This window comes from Haemorhous mexicanus, chromosome 5, assembly GCF_027477595.1.
Source record: "Haemorhous mexicanus isolate bHaeMex1 chromosome 5, bHaeMex1.pri, whole genome shotgun sequence".
Taxonomy (NCBI): domain Eukaryota; kingdom Metazoa; phylum Chordata; class Aves; order Passeriformes; family Fringillidae; genus Haemorhous; species Haemorhous mexicanus.
Genome location: NC_082345.1, coordinates 48123533 through 48140590, shown reverse-complemented (window position 1 = coordinate 48140590; position 17058 = coordinate 48123533). Strand labels below are relative to the sequence as shown.

Genomic DNA, 17058 nt, shown 5'->3' with positions numbered 1-17058 from the left:
ATCAGGCTTTTTAAGACAGAAATAAATCATTATAAATCAGTTACATTGGCTTCTGCCAAAAACTGTCTTTTTCATTTGCAGTATTCCAGACAGTCTGGGTTCTCTATTAGGATGTTAAATGGCCTGATAACTCACCTGCCACCAGGGTCGTGTAAAACAACTGACAGAAAAGGAGCTTCAGCGAAGCTGGTCAGAGCAAAGGAAAATGGAGAAATAATGTGTAACTTTGGAAGCAGGAAATACGTGAATATGTTTTGATGAAGAATTACAAAGCACTTTTTCCACAGATGAGAAGTTAAAAAGAGTGCTTTCTGTTAAAAGGAAAAAATACTAAGATGGTACCTAGAGAGGTCCAACTCAACCACGTCAATAATTTAATTAAAAGACAATGTAAATAAAAATGACAGTCAGTCTCTGCAGCAATACTGAGTGAGCAGTTGCAAACACTATGGACAGTGAATTAACACCAGCAGATCTAAAGAGACTGCATTTCTATCTCCTTCCATTTACACAAAAAAACCACGGGTGACACTTGTACTATCATACACTCAACAAGATGCTGCAGTAACAAAATTCACATCTATCACTTACTGAGTGATGAAAGGTAACAGAATGACTCTTATGATAATCACAGGGGGCTGAAGAGGAATTTATAATATGACCTCTAACACAAGTCTGAATTTTAAATTCTAAGTAATCAACTACATTATTCATATCTAGTATATAATTATTTGATTGGCACACACTTGTTTTGGCAGATAGATTTCTAGAATGCACAAAAGGGCAGAGGCCATCGGCTATGAGCAGTGCAGACACAGGAAATCAAGCACTGAGGAAGAAAGACGAGGTGGGATTTGGTGGGATTTGTTACGGTTCTAGTAGTGTGCATGCACATCACAATTAGCTAGGAACTGACATTTCAGAGTGAGATTCAAAATCTTGGGGACTCTGACCCTTCTGTTTTGGAGGATGCATCTGGGAGAGGAGGGGGATAACAATCCAAAATATTCTCTGGCTTCTAGGTGAACTGATTACATAATATTTGGCACACTCTAATATTCCATGAAGAGAGTTGCCCCTTTAGCAAACATGTTACTTCCACATTATTGTCTAAGATTCAATGACAATAAGGAGCAAAGCAGCCCAATCACTTTGGGTAACTGAAGCAAGGCAAAGATACTAAGCATCTGCAATCTAAGACTTACATCATTTGCTCTTTGGATTTACAGAAGACAATTTCACAACAATGTGACTACTTGGCAAGGACAGGGGTTTTTTTAAAGTTTCTCTTTTATTTGAGTTGTTTAACTCTTTCTAAGGCTTCTATAATTTTTAGCTCTTTGACAAGAGTAAAATATTGAAGGGAAGTAACAGATAAAAAAGCAATATGAAAATAAGAAAAGTTCCACTTGATTATTTTCAGTGTTTGTGCCAAAAACCACATCCAAATGAAAGGCTGCAGAAAGATCCATGCTGTCACAAGCATGTGTTCAATCATCTTAATTCTTATTACTCTGAGAGTTTTCAGTGAATGTTCATTCAAGTTGGAAATTAATTATTCACTATTCTATCCCTGAAAACAATGAAATGTTTTCCCATTTTTGTCTGCCATCTAGTGTTAAGACGCAGAATATTTGTGTTTGCAAAGCCTAAAATATTTACTAGCACTACACAGCTTCTGTCCATGTCATATTATGCTGATGAAAGTACATAACAGTGTTTCCCCTACACGATTATTACCAGAATACTGCTCTACCAATATATGTTAACTTTGTCACAGTGCCTTGAAATACTTGGGTTTTTTAAAAATTTATTTGAGTCTCTTAGGTGATAGTTCTGTATTTTCAGAATACCATCCATAATCAATATGACAAGTAAAAATAAACCAATGCTATATATAAAAATGCTATTCATATAACAGCTTTTTATCAAACATACAGCGAGAGTATGCACAAAACTATTTTCTCAAAATAAAAACTTCCTCATTTCATAGATCAAGAGTGAGAATCCTAGAGTGACAAATTTTGGAACCATTATTTCTGGTAAATGTGCAATTTTTATCAAACTGACTCTTAACCCATAATGACTTTCCCTCCAAGCAGCAGTCCAAGGCAAACATACAAATATGAATGTTAGAAATAATTCATGGCATTGAAAAGTATAGCATGCATATAAATGAACACAGCTAACTCACCTGAATTACTGACACAATGCTTTGGCTTTCACATGACAAAAATCACGTACACCAAAAAAACTCTCTTTCTTTAAAACAGGAAGATTCACCACAGCTGATGTGTAACTTGACTCACAAGTTTTCATCCTACCTATAAAAACATGTAGTAACAGGTATAATGAGAAAATGTTTTGAAAGCCTTTGATTTTTTGAATTTAGTAACAGAGAAAGAATGCATTAAAATCAAACTATTCTCAGTGTTGTCCTAAACTGAAAACAATCATGTTTCATGGGACCACTCTTAAAGACCTTGAGTGCTGGGTGTACAACCTAATAGAGATCAACAAAAACCCACCAATAATAACAACAACAGATTTCTCTCTTGATACTTCCCAGGGAAAGTACTGAAATGGAAGTATTTTTCAAATAGCCTATATACATCCTATTAAAATTTAAATCTATCTCAAAATCATTTAAATTATATCTATATTATGTGGAAACAACTACAATTTTGGCCACTGTCTGAATACCATATGTAGATTCACCTCTCTTATCTAAAAAGTAGGTATTTAGTCAAACACAATGCACTCATCTTTGACCAGTAAGAGAGCTTATAAAATTATTCTGTCTTTTAAATGAATTTGAGATAATTTCTTCCTAATGGCATGACTATAGTGGAAAGAATACTAAATTGCCAAAATGTTTGAGATGGTGCAAAATTTGTGCCTTGGAATACATAAATTTATCTTTTCCTGTCCAGTGTTTTTCAGTTGTGCACAGTTGTGGACAGTTACCTGTCCAGTGTTTTTCAGTTGTGCACAAAAATTATGTCATGGTTGTTTTGAGAAGCTGATGGATCACGCACCTCTGAACATGCCAGATCAGACAGGTCTGCTCATCCTTGGGGAGAGCAATATGGCAAGAATACATGGGTTTGTGACTAGACCAGAAATATGAAATCCTTTAATCTTTTCAAAGAAACAACACACTATTCATTGTACATACCCCAGTGGTGAGACAAATGCCTGAGCAAGCACAGGAGAGAATTTTACAATGAGATTATGGGATAAAGTGTGACTGTTTAGGAAGGAACCACGGGGAGCTAAAAGGGATCAGTTGCCTCCTACCTCAAATACCTTATTTGCCAGTCAAAGAGAGCCAGGATGTGCCCTGGCAGGATGAAGCTTATCCTGTCCAAACCTCCTTCTTACTGAAGTTGTAGGTCTTGTTTTGCCTTAGCCTTTGTTGCTGTAAGAAAGCAGGCTACCCTGCTTAAAGCCAGCTCAGACTGTGGCTTCAGATGGGTGACTGCTTCTTAAGTCATCTGATGAGATGCAACTCAGTTCAGCATGCTGACAAACACATTAGAGCCCTGGGGCTTACAGGAGAGCAAACACACCCAGAGAAGCTGCTTAAGCTGACACTGCTACACATTCTAAAAGTATCTGTACTGGGTTGCTCTCATAACAGTATTCAGGCTTTTACATGAAGTAACTCATACATCAAGAGGCAGTGAAACCTCCCTGCTTAGCTGCACCTGGCACCTAGGGCAGACCCCACTACTGTTTGAAATATTTGGTTTAAAAATGAGCTTAAGCATATGTAATGAAATCCTGTGAAAAATAAAGGGTTGTAGATAAATCTTGAAAACATAAGTATACCACCACTGGATAATACAACAGGATGTGTAGTAATCTACAAACAAGGCAGGCAGACCATACCAGCAGAACAGGACAGAAGGCAGCAACTCTGGAAACATTTAATAGGGAACAGATGAGCACCTGGGTATGAACTGCCACTGTAATGTGCAAAAGGATCCTAATAATATGTGGCTCGTTAGTTATTTGTGGCCACTGAGTACTTCACCAAGGAAGTGACATGCCTTGAGTGCAAAATTGTCATTGCATTGGCTTAATGTGACAAGGTTTTGGTGGGGAAGAACGGGGAGTGGGACTACAGGGGTGGCTTCTGCAGAAACACTTCAGAATGTGCCCCTGTGTTGGAAGGTGTCAATTCCAGCAGGCTCCAAGATGAACCTGTCACTGGCCAAAGCTGGGCCCATCAGCAATGGAGGTAGTGCTCCTGCGATAACATATTAAGAAAGGGTAAAAGCTTCTGTGCAACAGCAGCTGGGAGAGAGGGGTGAGAATATGTAAGAGGAACAACTTTGAAGGCATTTGGATCAGTGGAGAAATAGGGGAAGGAGGTGCTCCAGGTGTTGGAGCAGAGATTCCACTGCAGGTCCTGGCAGACCCCACACCAGAGCAGGCAGGGACCTACGACCCCATGGGAAACCTGCACTGGAGCAGGCTCTTGGCAGGACCTGTGGCCCTATGGAGACAGAAGTCCAAGCAGGAGCAGGTTTGCTGTCAGGACCTGTGCCCCTGCAGGAGACCCACTCTGAGCAGTCTGTTCCTGAAGGACTGACCCTATGGAAGGGACCCTTGCTGGAGCAGTTTGTGAAACTGCAGCCCGTGGGAAAGACTAACATTGCAGAAACTTTGTGGAAGACTATCTCCTGTGGGAGGGACACCACGCTGGAGCAGAAGAGTTGAGAAGTCCTCCCACTGAGGAAGAAGGGGTGGCATAGACAGTATGTGTTTGAACTGACTGCAGGTCCTATTCCTCATCCCCCTGCTCTGCTGTATGGAGAGAGAACTTGGGAGTGAAGTTGAGTCTGGAAAGAAGGGAGGGGTGGGAGGAAAGTTTTAAGACTTGATTTTATTTCTCATTACCCTATTCTGATTTGATTGGTAAGAAATTCAACTGATTTCCCTAAGCTAAGTCTGTTCTGCCCATGATGGTAAAAGGTGAGTGATCTCTCTCTGTTCTTATCTCAATTCACAAACCCATTGTTCTATTTTCTCTCCCCTGACCAAGTGAGGAAGAGAGTGACAGAGTGACTTTGGTGGGCACCTGGTATCCAGATAGAGATGTCTTGCTCTGGGAGATGTGGAGAATTTAACCTGTGCAATTTATAAAAAGTACATTATAAAAATTACAATGTGTAGGGAGTATAAGTTTTCCTTCGAGGAATAAATTGCAAGTCAAGAAAATTAATTTACTTCTTTATTTGTGAGAAAGAACAGAAGCAGACAACTGGGATCTGAAACTGGAAGTGTGGCACGACCCTCTTAACCCTGACGGTAAGGCCTCCATTGTTCTACCTGAGCACACAGTGCATCCATCCTCTCTTACTGTTGCCACCTGAAGTTTTGGCAACTTCATTAAAACTGTGTTTCAAGGCAGGCCATGCAGGCAGGAATCTCAGGGCCTGCTGCTGCTCTGCAGCCTGGCAGGGGAAGACCAAGGTGCCCCCAAACCCTGTCCAACCCATGAAAACTTGTCTGTCATCATTCCCTAACCATACAGGAGATAGGGGGGAGCATATTCCCAAGGCACTGCACTGAGGAGCTACAAAGGCTGGGTAGGGACAATTCTCTTCCCAGCCCCTTGCTCCCAGAGACTCCATAGGGTGTGGCACCAAGAGCCCAGCGCTGGCAGCAGCGTGGGGCACAACCTGCTCTGCTGTGCCCGACCTGAAAAGCAGACATGTCCTGGGCTGCACCAAAAGCAGCGTGGGCAGCAGCACGAAGGGAGGGGATTCTGCCCCTCTTCTCGGCTTTGGTGAGACCCCACCTGCATGCAGATCTGGAGTCGTCAACATAAGAAGGACATGGACCTCTTGGAGCAAGCCCAGAGGAGGGCCGTGGAGCTGCTAAAGGAACCAAAAAGGACAGGCTGAGAAAGCGAGGGCTGTTTTCTGCTTCTGTGGGGACCGCAAGTTCCTGAAAGAGACCGACACAGAATGCAGAGAGAACAGAAACTATAGCGACAGGACAAGCGAGTAATGGGCACAAATTAAAAGATGGGAAATTTAGGTTAGATATTAGGAAGAAATTCTTCACTCTGAGGGTGGAAAAGCACAAGAAGAAGTTGCTGGCCCACGCATGCAGATGCCCTGGCTCTGGCAGTGCCAGCGGCTGGACGGGGCTTAGAGCGGTCCAGTCCGGTCTGGCCTGGTGGGCGGGAGGTTGGGCCCGCATTGTGCTCCCCGTCGGTTCCAGCCCCCGCCCTCGGTAGCCCCGTGAGCGCCCACCGGCCGCGGGGCCCCGCCCTCCCGCGTGCCGCGCCGCACGTCGCCGTCCGCCCCGGCGCGCACGCAGGCTCAGCAGCCCCGCCCCACCCCGCCCCGTCCCTGACCGCGCGCTGCCCAGCCCCGCCCCGCCCCGCGAGCCGTCTCGCGTCACCCCCCTCAGCTCCCCCTCCTCTCCCCCGCCCGGCGGCGGGCCGTGGGCGCTGGCGCGCGCCCCAGCTGTTTCCGGCGCGCGGGGCGGGCGCAGGCGCAGTGCCGCGGCCGCGCGCCACGGGTGTTGTCGTGCCGGGTGCCGCTGCCTCCCGCCCGCTCCGCCGGGGCGGCACCGCTCGCGAGGGCGCGGCCCCTGCCTGGCGTTAGGCGGCGGCCTGGGCAGAGGCGGGAGGCGGGAGCCACTGTCCAGCAGGTACCGCCTCCCGGACGGGCCGCGTCGCCACGGGGTCGGGCCTCATCTCCACCGGGTCGTGGGTCGATATGAGGACAGGGGGAACACGATGAGCGCGTGCCGGGCACGCGGGGCTCGCTCGCGTAACGGGAGGTGGGCCGGGGACAGCGGGGCCTGGACTCGGTGCTTGTTTACGCCGCCACTCTCGGCAGCGTTTCGGGGAAATGGCGCAAGGCAGGAACAGCGGCCGCGCCTGCCCCCGGGACAGGAGGCGCCTCCGTGCGTATATAGCCTGGGCTGGCCTGGGGCCCGCAGCCCGGCTGCGCGGCGGTCACCCGGCGGGACAGGCACAACGTAGGCAGAAGAGGCTGTAAGTAACGATGGCCCTCCCGGCGGGGTTTCACCTCTGCTGTCACTGTGAAGTCGGCCTGCTTAGGAGTTGGCTTGCGTGCCTGCCTGGCAGGCCTTCTCGGCACTTGTCGCGGGCGCTCGAGAAGCCTGGGATTGCTTTTTCTGCAAATAGTGGATTTGCTCCTGCGGTATCCGCACAACTCCGATGTGCTGTGTAAAACGGTGCTCCACCAGTTGTACCTTTCTTTGCAGAGTAGGGATTGTATCCTGCCCTTGGCTCTTAGGATCGGCACGTTGTGTTGAACTTTGATCAACACTTGGTGTCACTTCTCCCATCTGAGGAATTCTGCTACGGGGTGGTAATATAATGACATTTGAAACTTTGTGGCTGCACAAGATAATTTGCTGAAGAAACAGCAATCAATTTTCAATATGTCATTAAGTACTTTTGAGAAGTGGCACATATTGCTCAAGATGAGCATAAGCTGTCCTTCAGGGAGTAGCATGTTGAAATGTTAGGGTGAGCTACCTACCAAATGTCCTGAGCAGTGGATTTTCCCATGAGATTATTTGATTTGATTTGAATGTTTATCTATCCTTACCAAAAGGATGCACAAGCTTCATCTGTTTTAAACAACTCTGTGATTTTAGTTCAACTTTTTTCTGGTTTGGGGTTCCATTGTTGGTTTTAATTTTGTTTTGTTTTTTCTTTTTCAGGTAACACTACATTACGGGACTTACTTATTGACTTTTTTTTTTTGGAATGAAATAGAAAGCAACATAGAAAAGGTGCAATTATTTATAAGTTATGACAGTTCATTTATCCTTGGATGCATATTTATTCTTTTTGATTAACCCAAAAAGTCTTTGGTGGAAGCAGAGAAACAAATACCTGTGTTTCTGTAGACCTAAAGCCTGCTGGAGGCTAAATCATGCTGTACACCTGAGAGTCTTTCATACAAGTGAGCCTTGGTGTAAGTGGGCCAGAAGCAGAACATTTTGGTATAACAAGTACATTTGTAGCCATGAGTTTTTATACTACAGAGTTTCCAAACTTTTAACTTCTTCTTCTAAAGGACTTACAAGGGTGGGCATTCGCATGTCACGAATTAAGAATACTATAGAATCTGTTTCGAAGGCAGTGTCTGGCACTCACAGTGAGCTGGTGTCACGGATAGCTCGATTAAAATCCCACTCGGGTACTTCGGGTAAAGCAAATAAAAGTAGTGCAGATGCAGATAAGATCAGCACAAATCTAGAAAATGATAAGCAAGTTACAAATGTCAGAACTCAGGACGATTGCAACAGAGGCCCAGCTGCAAAGAAATCCACTTGTGCAAGCGAAAACTTGGAACCTGTGTTAGTAAGTTCAAGTGGCACTTGTCAAGATACTCCAGAAGTTTCAGCATCTGCTAAAAACCACCTTTTCCATGTAAGCTACTTTTCTACAAATTTTGGAGAGACTTACAACTTCGTAGCTGATCATATCAACTCTTACTTTAATAATTCTGTTATGGAACAAGGAAGAAAAAGGAATACATTATTACAGGACTCTGAAAGTGAAGAGAGGAATAAGCTTGATTCATCAGCAAATACTGTAACAAGCGAAGAAAAGAGAGTGAATTCAGCAGGTACTTTAGCTCCTGAAGGAGAGATCTTGGGTGCTGAAAAGACAAATACTGCTCTCCCAGTGTCCACTAAAAAAAGTATTGCAGACTTTCTTTCATATCCCAGTAACAGTGTACAAGCTTTTGTCGACAGCTATATTGGTGGGTTGGTTCCAAAGTTAAGATCTGATACAAAAGTTGTTTCACCAGAAAAGAGTAAACAGGAGGAACAAGAAGTGTCTGAGAAGAGTGATGAGGACAAAGTAAAAGAGGCCAAAACTGCAGAAGAGAGGGAGAAGCATCTGTCTCTTCAGAGAGAAAAGGCAAGTCTTTATTTAGTGTTAATTTATGTATTTTTTCTATGTATATTTTTTACAAGTGTATATATATGCTACACTAGTGTATATACCTATATTTAAGCATAGATACACATTTACTTTTGTAAATAAGTATATACCTGTATATATACTTACATACATATGTACACATAGTTTTACTTTATATATAAGTATTTGTACTTCCATATAAGTAGATATGTGGTGTTCCTGCCCTCAGCAGGGAGGTTGGAACTAGATGATCTTTAAAGCCTGTTCCAACCCAGACTGTTCTCTGATTCAATCTGTGCACTTTCATAAATAAGTACTTATATAAAACTATATAGATTTTATCTATATGTATGCATACTACATGTAAACTTACAAATATATATTGTGTACATTAAAGTAGGTATAGATACATCTGTGTTTAAGTATTCAATGTTTTATGCAGGTATAGATCTGTTTATGCAAGTTTATATATGAAGAGCGTCTGTGTATGTATTTATATACACAAACAAACACACACCACTGTGCATGTGTGCTGTAGGTATAAACTATTTAGTGCAATACAACAGGACATATATTTAGTTCATGTATGCATAGAGTCCATAATTACAGACAGATCTAGTTGTGGCATTTTTTGTAGATACAGTAATTTTATCGTTTATGGTTTGTTAATGGTTTAAATACCAGAGAGTTGCCCTGAAAGTCCATCTGAATACATATTGGTTTGGTGTATTCTTGCTGTAAACTTGATTTCGTTTTCTACTAAATAAAGAATCAAAAGGTTTTTGTTGGCAATTTAAGCAGTGCTTACTTGGAACCTGTAGGAGATCTCTAGTACAACATGCTGTTCATTGCTTCTGAGAAATCTTAAAATAACACTTTGAAATTAGTCTTGACAAATTTTACACATTTCTCAGAGTAGTTTTATGTTGTCTGTTTCTCTTCTTTAGATCATTGCAAGAGTGAGTATTGATAACAGGACTCGAGCTTTAGTTCAAGCCCTGCGGAGATCAGCTAATCTAAAAGTCTGCATCAACAGGGTTGAAGAACTGACCTATCATCTTCTAGAATTTCCAGAGAGCAGAGGAGTTGCAATTAAGGTGCAAATAGTTTTTATGCTTACATAAAAATCAATCTGACAAATGATTGATACAGAACAACATAAAACCTCCTTCTGTGCTTTTGTGGACTAGTCATATTTCCTGTTTGCAAGGATTGTAGTTTGAGTGTCTCTTTTTATAACTTTTTAGCTGGTTCATGCAGATTCATATGCAAGCTACTGTGAGTTTAGCTAAAGGCTCTTAAGATTGCAATGTTTAATTTAGAAGCATACGGCATGGTCATGTGGATAGGTAGTATAGCTTTTTCCAGTGGTAGATAAAGGTCGTACACTGTGTCCCCTGTGGCAGTTGACTAAATGGGAATGTGCTGTACAGTTGATCTGTAAATGCACAGTACTTTCTATGCTTGTTTACATGCTTTCTTCCATGAGAGGTGGCAAGAGAACCATCAAATAAGTTAATGCAATCTAGTCCTACTTGTTTTCTTCCCTGCCCTGAGAGGGCGGGAGGTGGGTGGTAGACTATTCTAGAAGTACTAGCTTAATCACAGCATTTGTCAACCTTGTGCCTATTTCCACAAGATGTGACAAACCTGTGGCACAGATTGTAGAATTTCTGGAAGAAGCAGCCTTTGGGAATGGAGTGCAGGCCAGATGAATCATCTGGGCAGGCATTCACATAAATATATGTGAATTACTTTATTATGAAAGAGTGTATTCACTACTCCCATTTTGATTGTAATGCTGTGTATCTTTGTGGTAATGTCCATTTAAAAAATACTCTGTGTGGGAAAGCATTTTAAATTTTGTTTTGGTATTAGTGTACTTAGAAGGCATTTCTTGTTTTGAAGCAGTACAGTACTTACTAAGCAAATCTACTTGGTGTGCCTCATACTTGAGTCTACACTTGGCTGATGTGATACTAAGTCAATAAAATGAAACTGGTAAATGTAGCTTTCCTAGCTATTAAAAATATTTACATGTAGTCTTGATTGTTTACTTCTGATATGTAGTTACTATAGTACTGAGGTGTGTACAGCATAATATTGACATCCTTTCTTTCCCTTCTTAGAGAAAGACGGGTAAATACAGATTTGAAGATGTTTTCTTCAAAGTTTAACTAGTATATTACTTCTGTACTTTAATGCCATGGTAGTGAATTTAAGAATGGATTCTTTTGGTTTAAACATAAAGTTAGAATTAAATATCCTTGTATTTATCAATAGGAGAAATTAATCTCATGCCTGTTGCGACTGAGAGAAGTTAATGATGAAAGTCTTCAGGCTGCTGTTAGAGAAACTTTAGCTCTGATTGGCTATACAGACCCTGTGAAAGGCTGGGGAATTCGAGTCCTCACCATTGATGGAGGAGGAACAAGGTAAAACTTCTGAGGTTTTACATACTTGTAACGCTTTACATACTGTAACTACAAGTAAAATTTCAGTCTCTCTTTGACAGATAAATTCCCAAAGAGGCAATTTATGAGTTAGCTGTCTGTCACATTTGACTATCTAAGGGATGGGTATTGTTTTTCTATGCATTTCTGCTTGAATGGTGTTTGTTTTGGTGCTCATTTTGCTGTACACAGTTATCTCACTCTGTCCCAACAGAGTTCACACCGCTGCACTCCAGATACTGTTTTGTGATAGAGAAACACAAATCTAATGGTCTCTAATTCATCTCTCCCATTATTTCAAATACATTAAATTGAGGCCAAGCAAACCCCATACTGGAAAATACTATGCTCCAAGGTGCATTATATAGCCTTGTTAAGACCAAAATGTAAGTGCTGTGTAGTGGGAATGCACCTAAAATCTATCCTTAGTCTACATCCACAGAAGTTGATCACCCCCCAAGCCTTTGCTGTAAAACAATATGGCTGTAGCTGTTGAATACTAATTTGGTATGCCTGAGTATGTAATTCATATTTAGATATTCATCATTCTGTTTCAACTGTGTTCTGCTGCTCTTCTATTTCCTGAAATATTCAGGATTTTTACTGTTGCAGTTATTCAATTATAATTAGTTATAATGAAGCAAAGGTGTTTGAAAAATGATTAGAGCTATATAAGATAAGACCACCACTGTATGTGAAGGGAATTTTGTGTTTCAGGGGTTTAGTTGCACTTCAGACTCTACGGAAACTAGAAGAATTAACTGGAAAGCCGGTTCATCAACTTTTTGACTACATCTGTGGCGTAAGCACAGGTAATTATGAAGTCACAAGCTGGAGTTTTGCTATCAATGTAGTAAAAGAATAAATATAGATTTTGCAGTTTCTGACTTAGGGTGTAAGCTGGGAAAGTACGGTCTGGAAGGCTGGAGTCTTTCTTTTTGCTTCTGAATAAGAACTTTGGGCAGTTCATGACAGACTCTTGGCTTTAAACTGATTTGTCATTTTTTCAATTTATGTTAAATTTTCAATTTGCACATAGACAAGTTATCTTAGGTGTTTATGGAGCTTTACAGAATACTAAGATAATAGCCCTCAAGAGCTGCTGCTGAGTCAGTCATGTTTCCTTTATTAAGTTAACGCAATGTTTCATCTTTATTAATTACCTGCCAGAAGGACAGAGTGTGCCTGTAGCAAGATCTTGAATGATCTAAATTAGAGGAAGTGGTCAATGCTATTCTGCCCTCCCTTCATATTGGTCTGTACAGGCTGGAGAAATGGCTTGGCAGGTTCAGTAAAGCCAAATACAAAGTCCTCTGTCTGAAGTGGGCTGATGGCCTAGAAACCAGCTTTGCAGGAAAGGACCTGGTCTTGTTTGGAACAAGTTGGATGTGAATCATCACTGTACTCTGAGGCAAAGAAAGCTGACCGCTTTGCTTGCATGGACGAGAACGTACCCGACAATTGAAGTGTCTCTGTTTGGCCACAAAGGTCTTGTTATGGGCTCCTCTATAAACCCTTAATCTTTTGGGTGTGTTTTTGTACGGGGTGCATCTGGCAGAGAGCCAGGGGACTGGAGCTCATGACATGTGAAGGAGAGAGTACAAAAGCTGGGTTTATTTGGCCTTGAGAAGGCTAAGGGTGAGCCTTTATCCTTGTTCAGCTAATGGGAGAATAAAGAGAAGATGGATCTAGAATAATTTTAAAGGTGTACAGGGGTAGGAGAAAAGCCAGCAGACTAGTTGAAGTATGGGAAGTTATAATTAGGTATGGGATCATGTTTTTCTTGCAGGGGTAGTCAGACACTGGAAGGAGTTGCCTGTTCAGACTTTGTGATCTCTGTTCATGGAGATACTCAAAATTTGGCTGAACAAGTCCTGAGTAACCTATTCTAATTATACTTGTTGGAACAGGAGGTTGGACTAGATGATGTCTACGAGTCCCACCCAGAGTTATTTACACTTGTGACTCAGTGATAAGTTACTCCTCCCTAGAAAGCAGGAAACTCCAGAGCGTAAGTTTCTCCTTTAAAGACAGTAATCTCCTTCAGAAATTGTCAGACCAGTAGCAGCACAAGTATGTTTTCTAACATAGGAGGTATGCTGTAGTTTACTAGCTCAGTTTCCTTTAGAAACCCACACTCTTCAATTTTTTTGTCATACTTATGTTCAGTCAGAAACTATATTAAACACGGATCACCCTGGGTTGATGAAGTGTGTTTCAAGTGATTAGCTTAATAGACTCAAAACAGCGGAGGAGAATGTTTAGGTCTCCTAGACAGAATTTGTTTGTAGCCACAATATAGTTCCCTGCTTTACATTTTTAATAGTCTTCCAAATAAATCCTTCATTAGTTAGTTTAGCAGTAAGTGGTCTTTTTTTTGGAAGATGGTTTCCCTACAAAACACTTCTCTAGTGTTGTCTTCAATGAATAAAGGTGTTTTACCTTGGATAGAGAGGCCTTGTGTTCTTAATTTACTCCCACTACTTTCACTAGAACTAACTTGGTTTTTAATTCTTCCTCAAATTTTGGGATTTATGACTGCTACTAAGTACTTAGCATATTCTTTTAAATTTTGTTTACACAATTAAGCTTTTGTCTGCAGTAGTCCAGTTTGCAATAATAAATGGAAAGACGTGGCTGGGTGAGGCTGTGCATGTTTGCCAGCAGTTCTGTTTGTATTGACAGTACATATGCCAGTAGTCTTGCAGTTGAATGAATTATGCTTTGCAAGAGTGATGGATTAAATGATAGGAGACATGCCTCTTGTGCACTGCACTTCTCTTTTCTGCTGCAGTGTTTGTATTTCTTACTAGTGTAAAAAATATTAGTGTTCAGCTCTTTTGCCTTTGAAGTTTGGAAATGCCCTTGCTGTGAATTCAGCGTCACTGTCTTTGTAGTTATCTTCCCCGTGCTTCTCTTCATTGGGGGGTCAGAGGGTGTAAATGCAGGCAGTCACAGAGAAAGATCATTGCAGTGATGCTGTAATAGGCTCTGCATACTTTGAATCTGCTCACCAAAACAGCAAATGTATGATATTGTAGAACCGATGCTGGAGAGTTTAGAGGAAGAGAATGTGGCAGAGGATTTGCATGACTCAGGAGAACAGTGTTTCTCTGCTGCTAGGTGTTAAGTCTGCATTGAATAAGGCATCTGGTGACTTAGCAATTGAGATAGTTTCTCTTGATGAAACTTTGTGTCAAGTATGTTGAGATTTTGTGTCAAGTGGGCCTAGGTTGCCTTAAACATGTGTGCTGCCTCCTAAGAAACTGAGACCATCAATCCTCTCAGCTCAGCTATCGCAGTTGGCGGGCGCTGTGAGAGTGAAAGAGGCCTTGGAAGTCATGGTTTTTTTAAAGCTGTCTGTTACTTCCAGAAGTAGTTTTTTTCTGCACATGCATTGTATTTTTACTCAATTTTAAAAGGTACCAATTTTTGAAATAAACTTTATTCAAGCCTATGGCATTTATTTCCAGATTGAAAAAATCATGGGTCTTAATTATTTCTAATGTTTAATTGCATGTTCTCACAGTAAGCCACAATTACATTTAAAGGTTTTGTGTGTCCCTTTTGACTCAATGTATCTGAGAATTGTAGTAATGCATTAATTGTATTTTTCCATAGTCCCTTTAATGGTATTTAGCAGCAATGCTTTTTGCCTGCTGTTATTTTGTTCCTGCAAGGGTAGGTCATAATTTTTGTTAGGGGCACACTAGATGGCAGCATGTATGAAACTAATTACAAACGGTTGCAACCAAATGTAATCCAAATTACTTGAATCTCCTTTATTTTGGCAGAATTTTCCTAGAATGTTTCTCTATTGACTTAAGAGTTTGCATGGTAGCAAATAATGCTCCAATAAATTTTTAGTACCACAGCATATATTTCTCTTTCTCATTTCTCTTTCCAAGTAAAGTAGTGGATTTCATTTGCTTTCTGCCATATGCTTGTTGTAATCTGCAAAATGAAATAATACAATGTTTTAACTTCTCATATTTCTGTTTTTGGAAATAGACTTTTTCTGTATTGTGTACATTCTTTTAAAGTATGCTTTGTGATCTCTGAGCAGGAATTTAGTGAAATAAATGACAGTTGGTCTTGCTGTTTCAAGACAGATATTCTGTTAACCTATGAACTACATTAACTGATAATCCATCTTTGGAATCTTCCTCCAGGATACGTTTTTGTAATATTGCAAAATATTTGGTTTTTTTCAGGAGCTATATTAGCTTTTATGTTGGGTTTGTTCCATATCCCCCTGGATGATTGTGAAGAACTGTACCATAAGTTAGGATCAGATGTTTTTAAGCAGAATGTCATTGTTGGAACAGTCAAAATGGGCTGGAACCACGCCTTTTATGACAGTGATATATGGGAAAAAATGCTCAAGTAAGTAAAAGATAATCAGATGAAAAATAATTAGTGCAATGACTGAATGCATTTGGTTTTGTTATTGCTTCACTCGTGTGCAGATTCTTAAAACAACTAGAAGGGACTAACATGTACTCTCATTCTTTTGAAGTAGCTGTTTTCATTTACCAAGATGCTGGAAGCTTTTAATGTAATGATTTATGTTTCTGGGGAATAAAGTAAGCCTTACTGCACTGATTTCTGATTATATTCCTGTATGCTCGCCAGCTCTGCTACAGCTCTGACTCGTTACAGATTTGCTACAGATTTTACTAACCACCTGCTGTGTCCTTTTTGGTAAAGGAGATTGGTAAGAAAAGAAATAATGTGCTGTTGTAGGGATTTTTAATGTTTGCTGCTATTTTGGAGTGCTTTGTCCATTGCCACTTTCTTTGAAAGGGAAATGAGCTTTATGGGTTTCCGTGAAAAATTATCTGCAGTGTCAGATGCCTGTGCAGTGTATTCACTTGCATTGATGGCTATTCAGGAAAAGCCACTAGAAAGAATTATTATATTACAGGTTTTATTTCTTAGTTTTATTAGTCTGCATTTGTATTGATAGTTCAATTGTTTATAATTTTTAGCAAACGAATGTCATAGCTTCCCAACCAGCATAAGCTGACCCTGCCACTGAAAGAACTGAACAATCTTTTCTGAGAGACAATGTGAAATGGTAAAAGGTTCCTTCTGATAAGTAAGAACAAGTTCCTTTGGGAATGTGATTACTGTGTTTTATGGGATTAAAAGTGTTTTTGTGACATTATAGTGGGAATACCAGTAGTGTCTGAATTTTAAGCATTTTACTTCTTTCATGAAGTGGAGAGAGAAGCTTCTAAGCACTTCTTCTCTGTGCTCTTGCATATTTTTAGAAATAAATACATTTATCAAATTAATATCATTAGCTTTTCTTATCAGGTATCTAAAGGCCTTTTTTTAGAAATTAGATTTTTCTCTGTCTTCTCTCATTTCATTCCCCACCCAGTTAAATGAAGTCTTGTGAAAATCACAGTAACCTAATGTGAAACTATTTTACATGGCTTTAATTAAAATACTATTGTTTTTCTGCATAAATGTGCATGTAGCACATGAGGAAAGTAAAGAACTCTACTCCTGTGCAATAGACAAAAGCAGGCAATTAATATATTATCCATAGAGTAAATTAAAAATTAAATGTGCTGATCAAAAATGACTTCTTGGTTACCTGCAATGTTGAAGGGAGATGCTATGCCTGCACAGCATTTTGTTGAAGGGATTCCTAAA

At 40.8% G+C, this 17058-nt stretch overlaps 1 protein-coding gene across 3 annotated transcripts in view; it reads left to right on the top strand.

Annotated features, from left to right (window-relative positions):
* The first annotated feature begins 6523 nt into the window (after positions 1–6523).
* PNPLA8 (patatin like phospholipase domain containing 8) overlaps positions 6524–17058 on the top strand; it is a 37078-nt gene continuing 26543 nt past the window's right edge. The window contains exons 1-6 of one of the 3 annotated variants that reach the window (XM_059847096.1): positions 6524–6675; positions 7723–8935; positions 9886–10035; positions 11222–11373; positions 12109–12203; positions 15606–15777. In XM_059847096.1, coding sequence (XP_059703079.1) covers positions 7814–8935; positions 9886–10035; positions 11222–11373; positions 12109–12203; positions 15606–15777 — 1691 coding nt within the window. In that variant the 5' untranslated portion in view covers positions 6524–6675; positions 7723–7813. Of the gene's footprint in view, positions 6808–6835; positions 7025–7722; positions 8936–9885; positions 10036–11221; positions 11374–12108; positions 12204–15605; positions 15778–17058 lie in introns of those variants that run through there. The other 2 variants (XM_059847097.1, XM_059847095.1) reach the window with 2 other exon arrangements.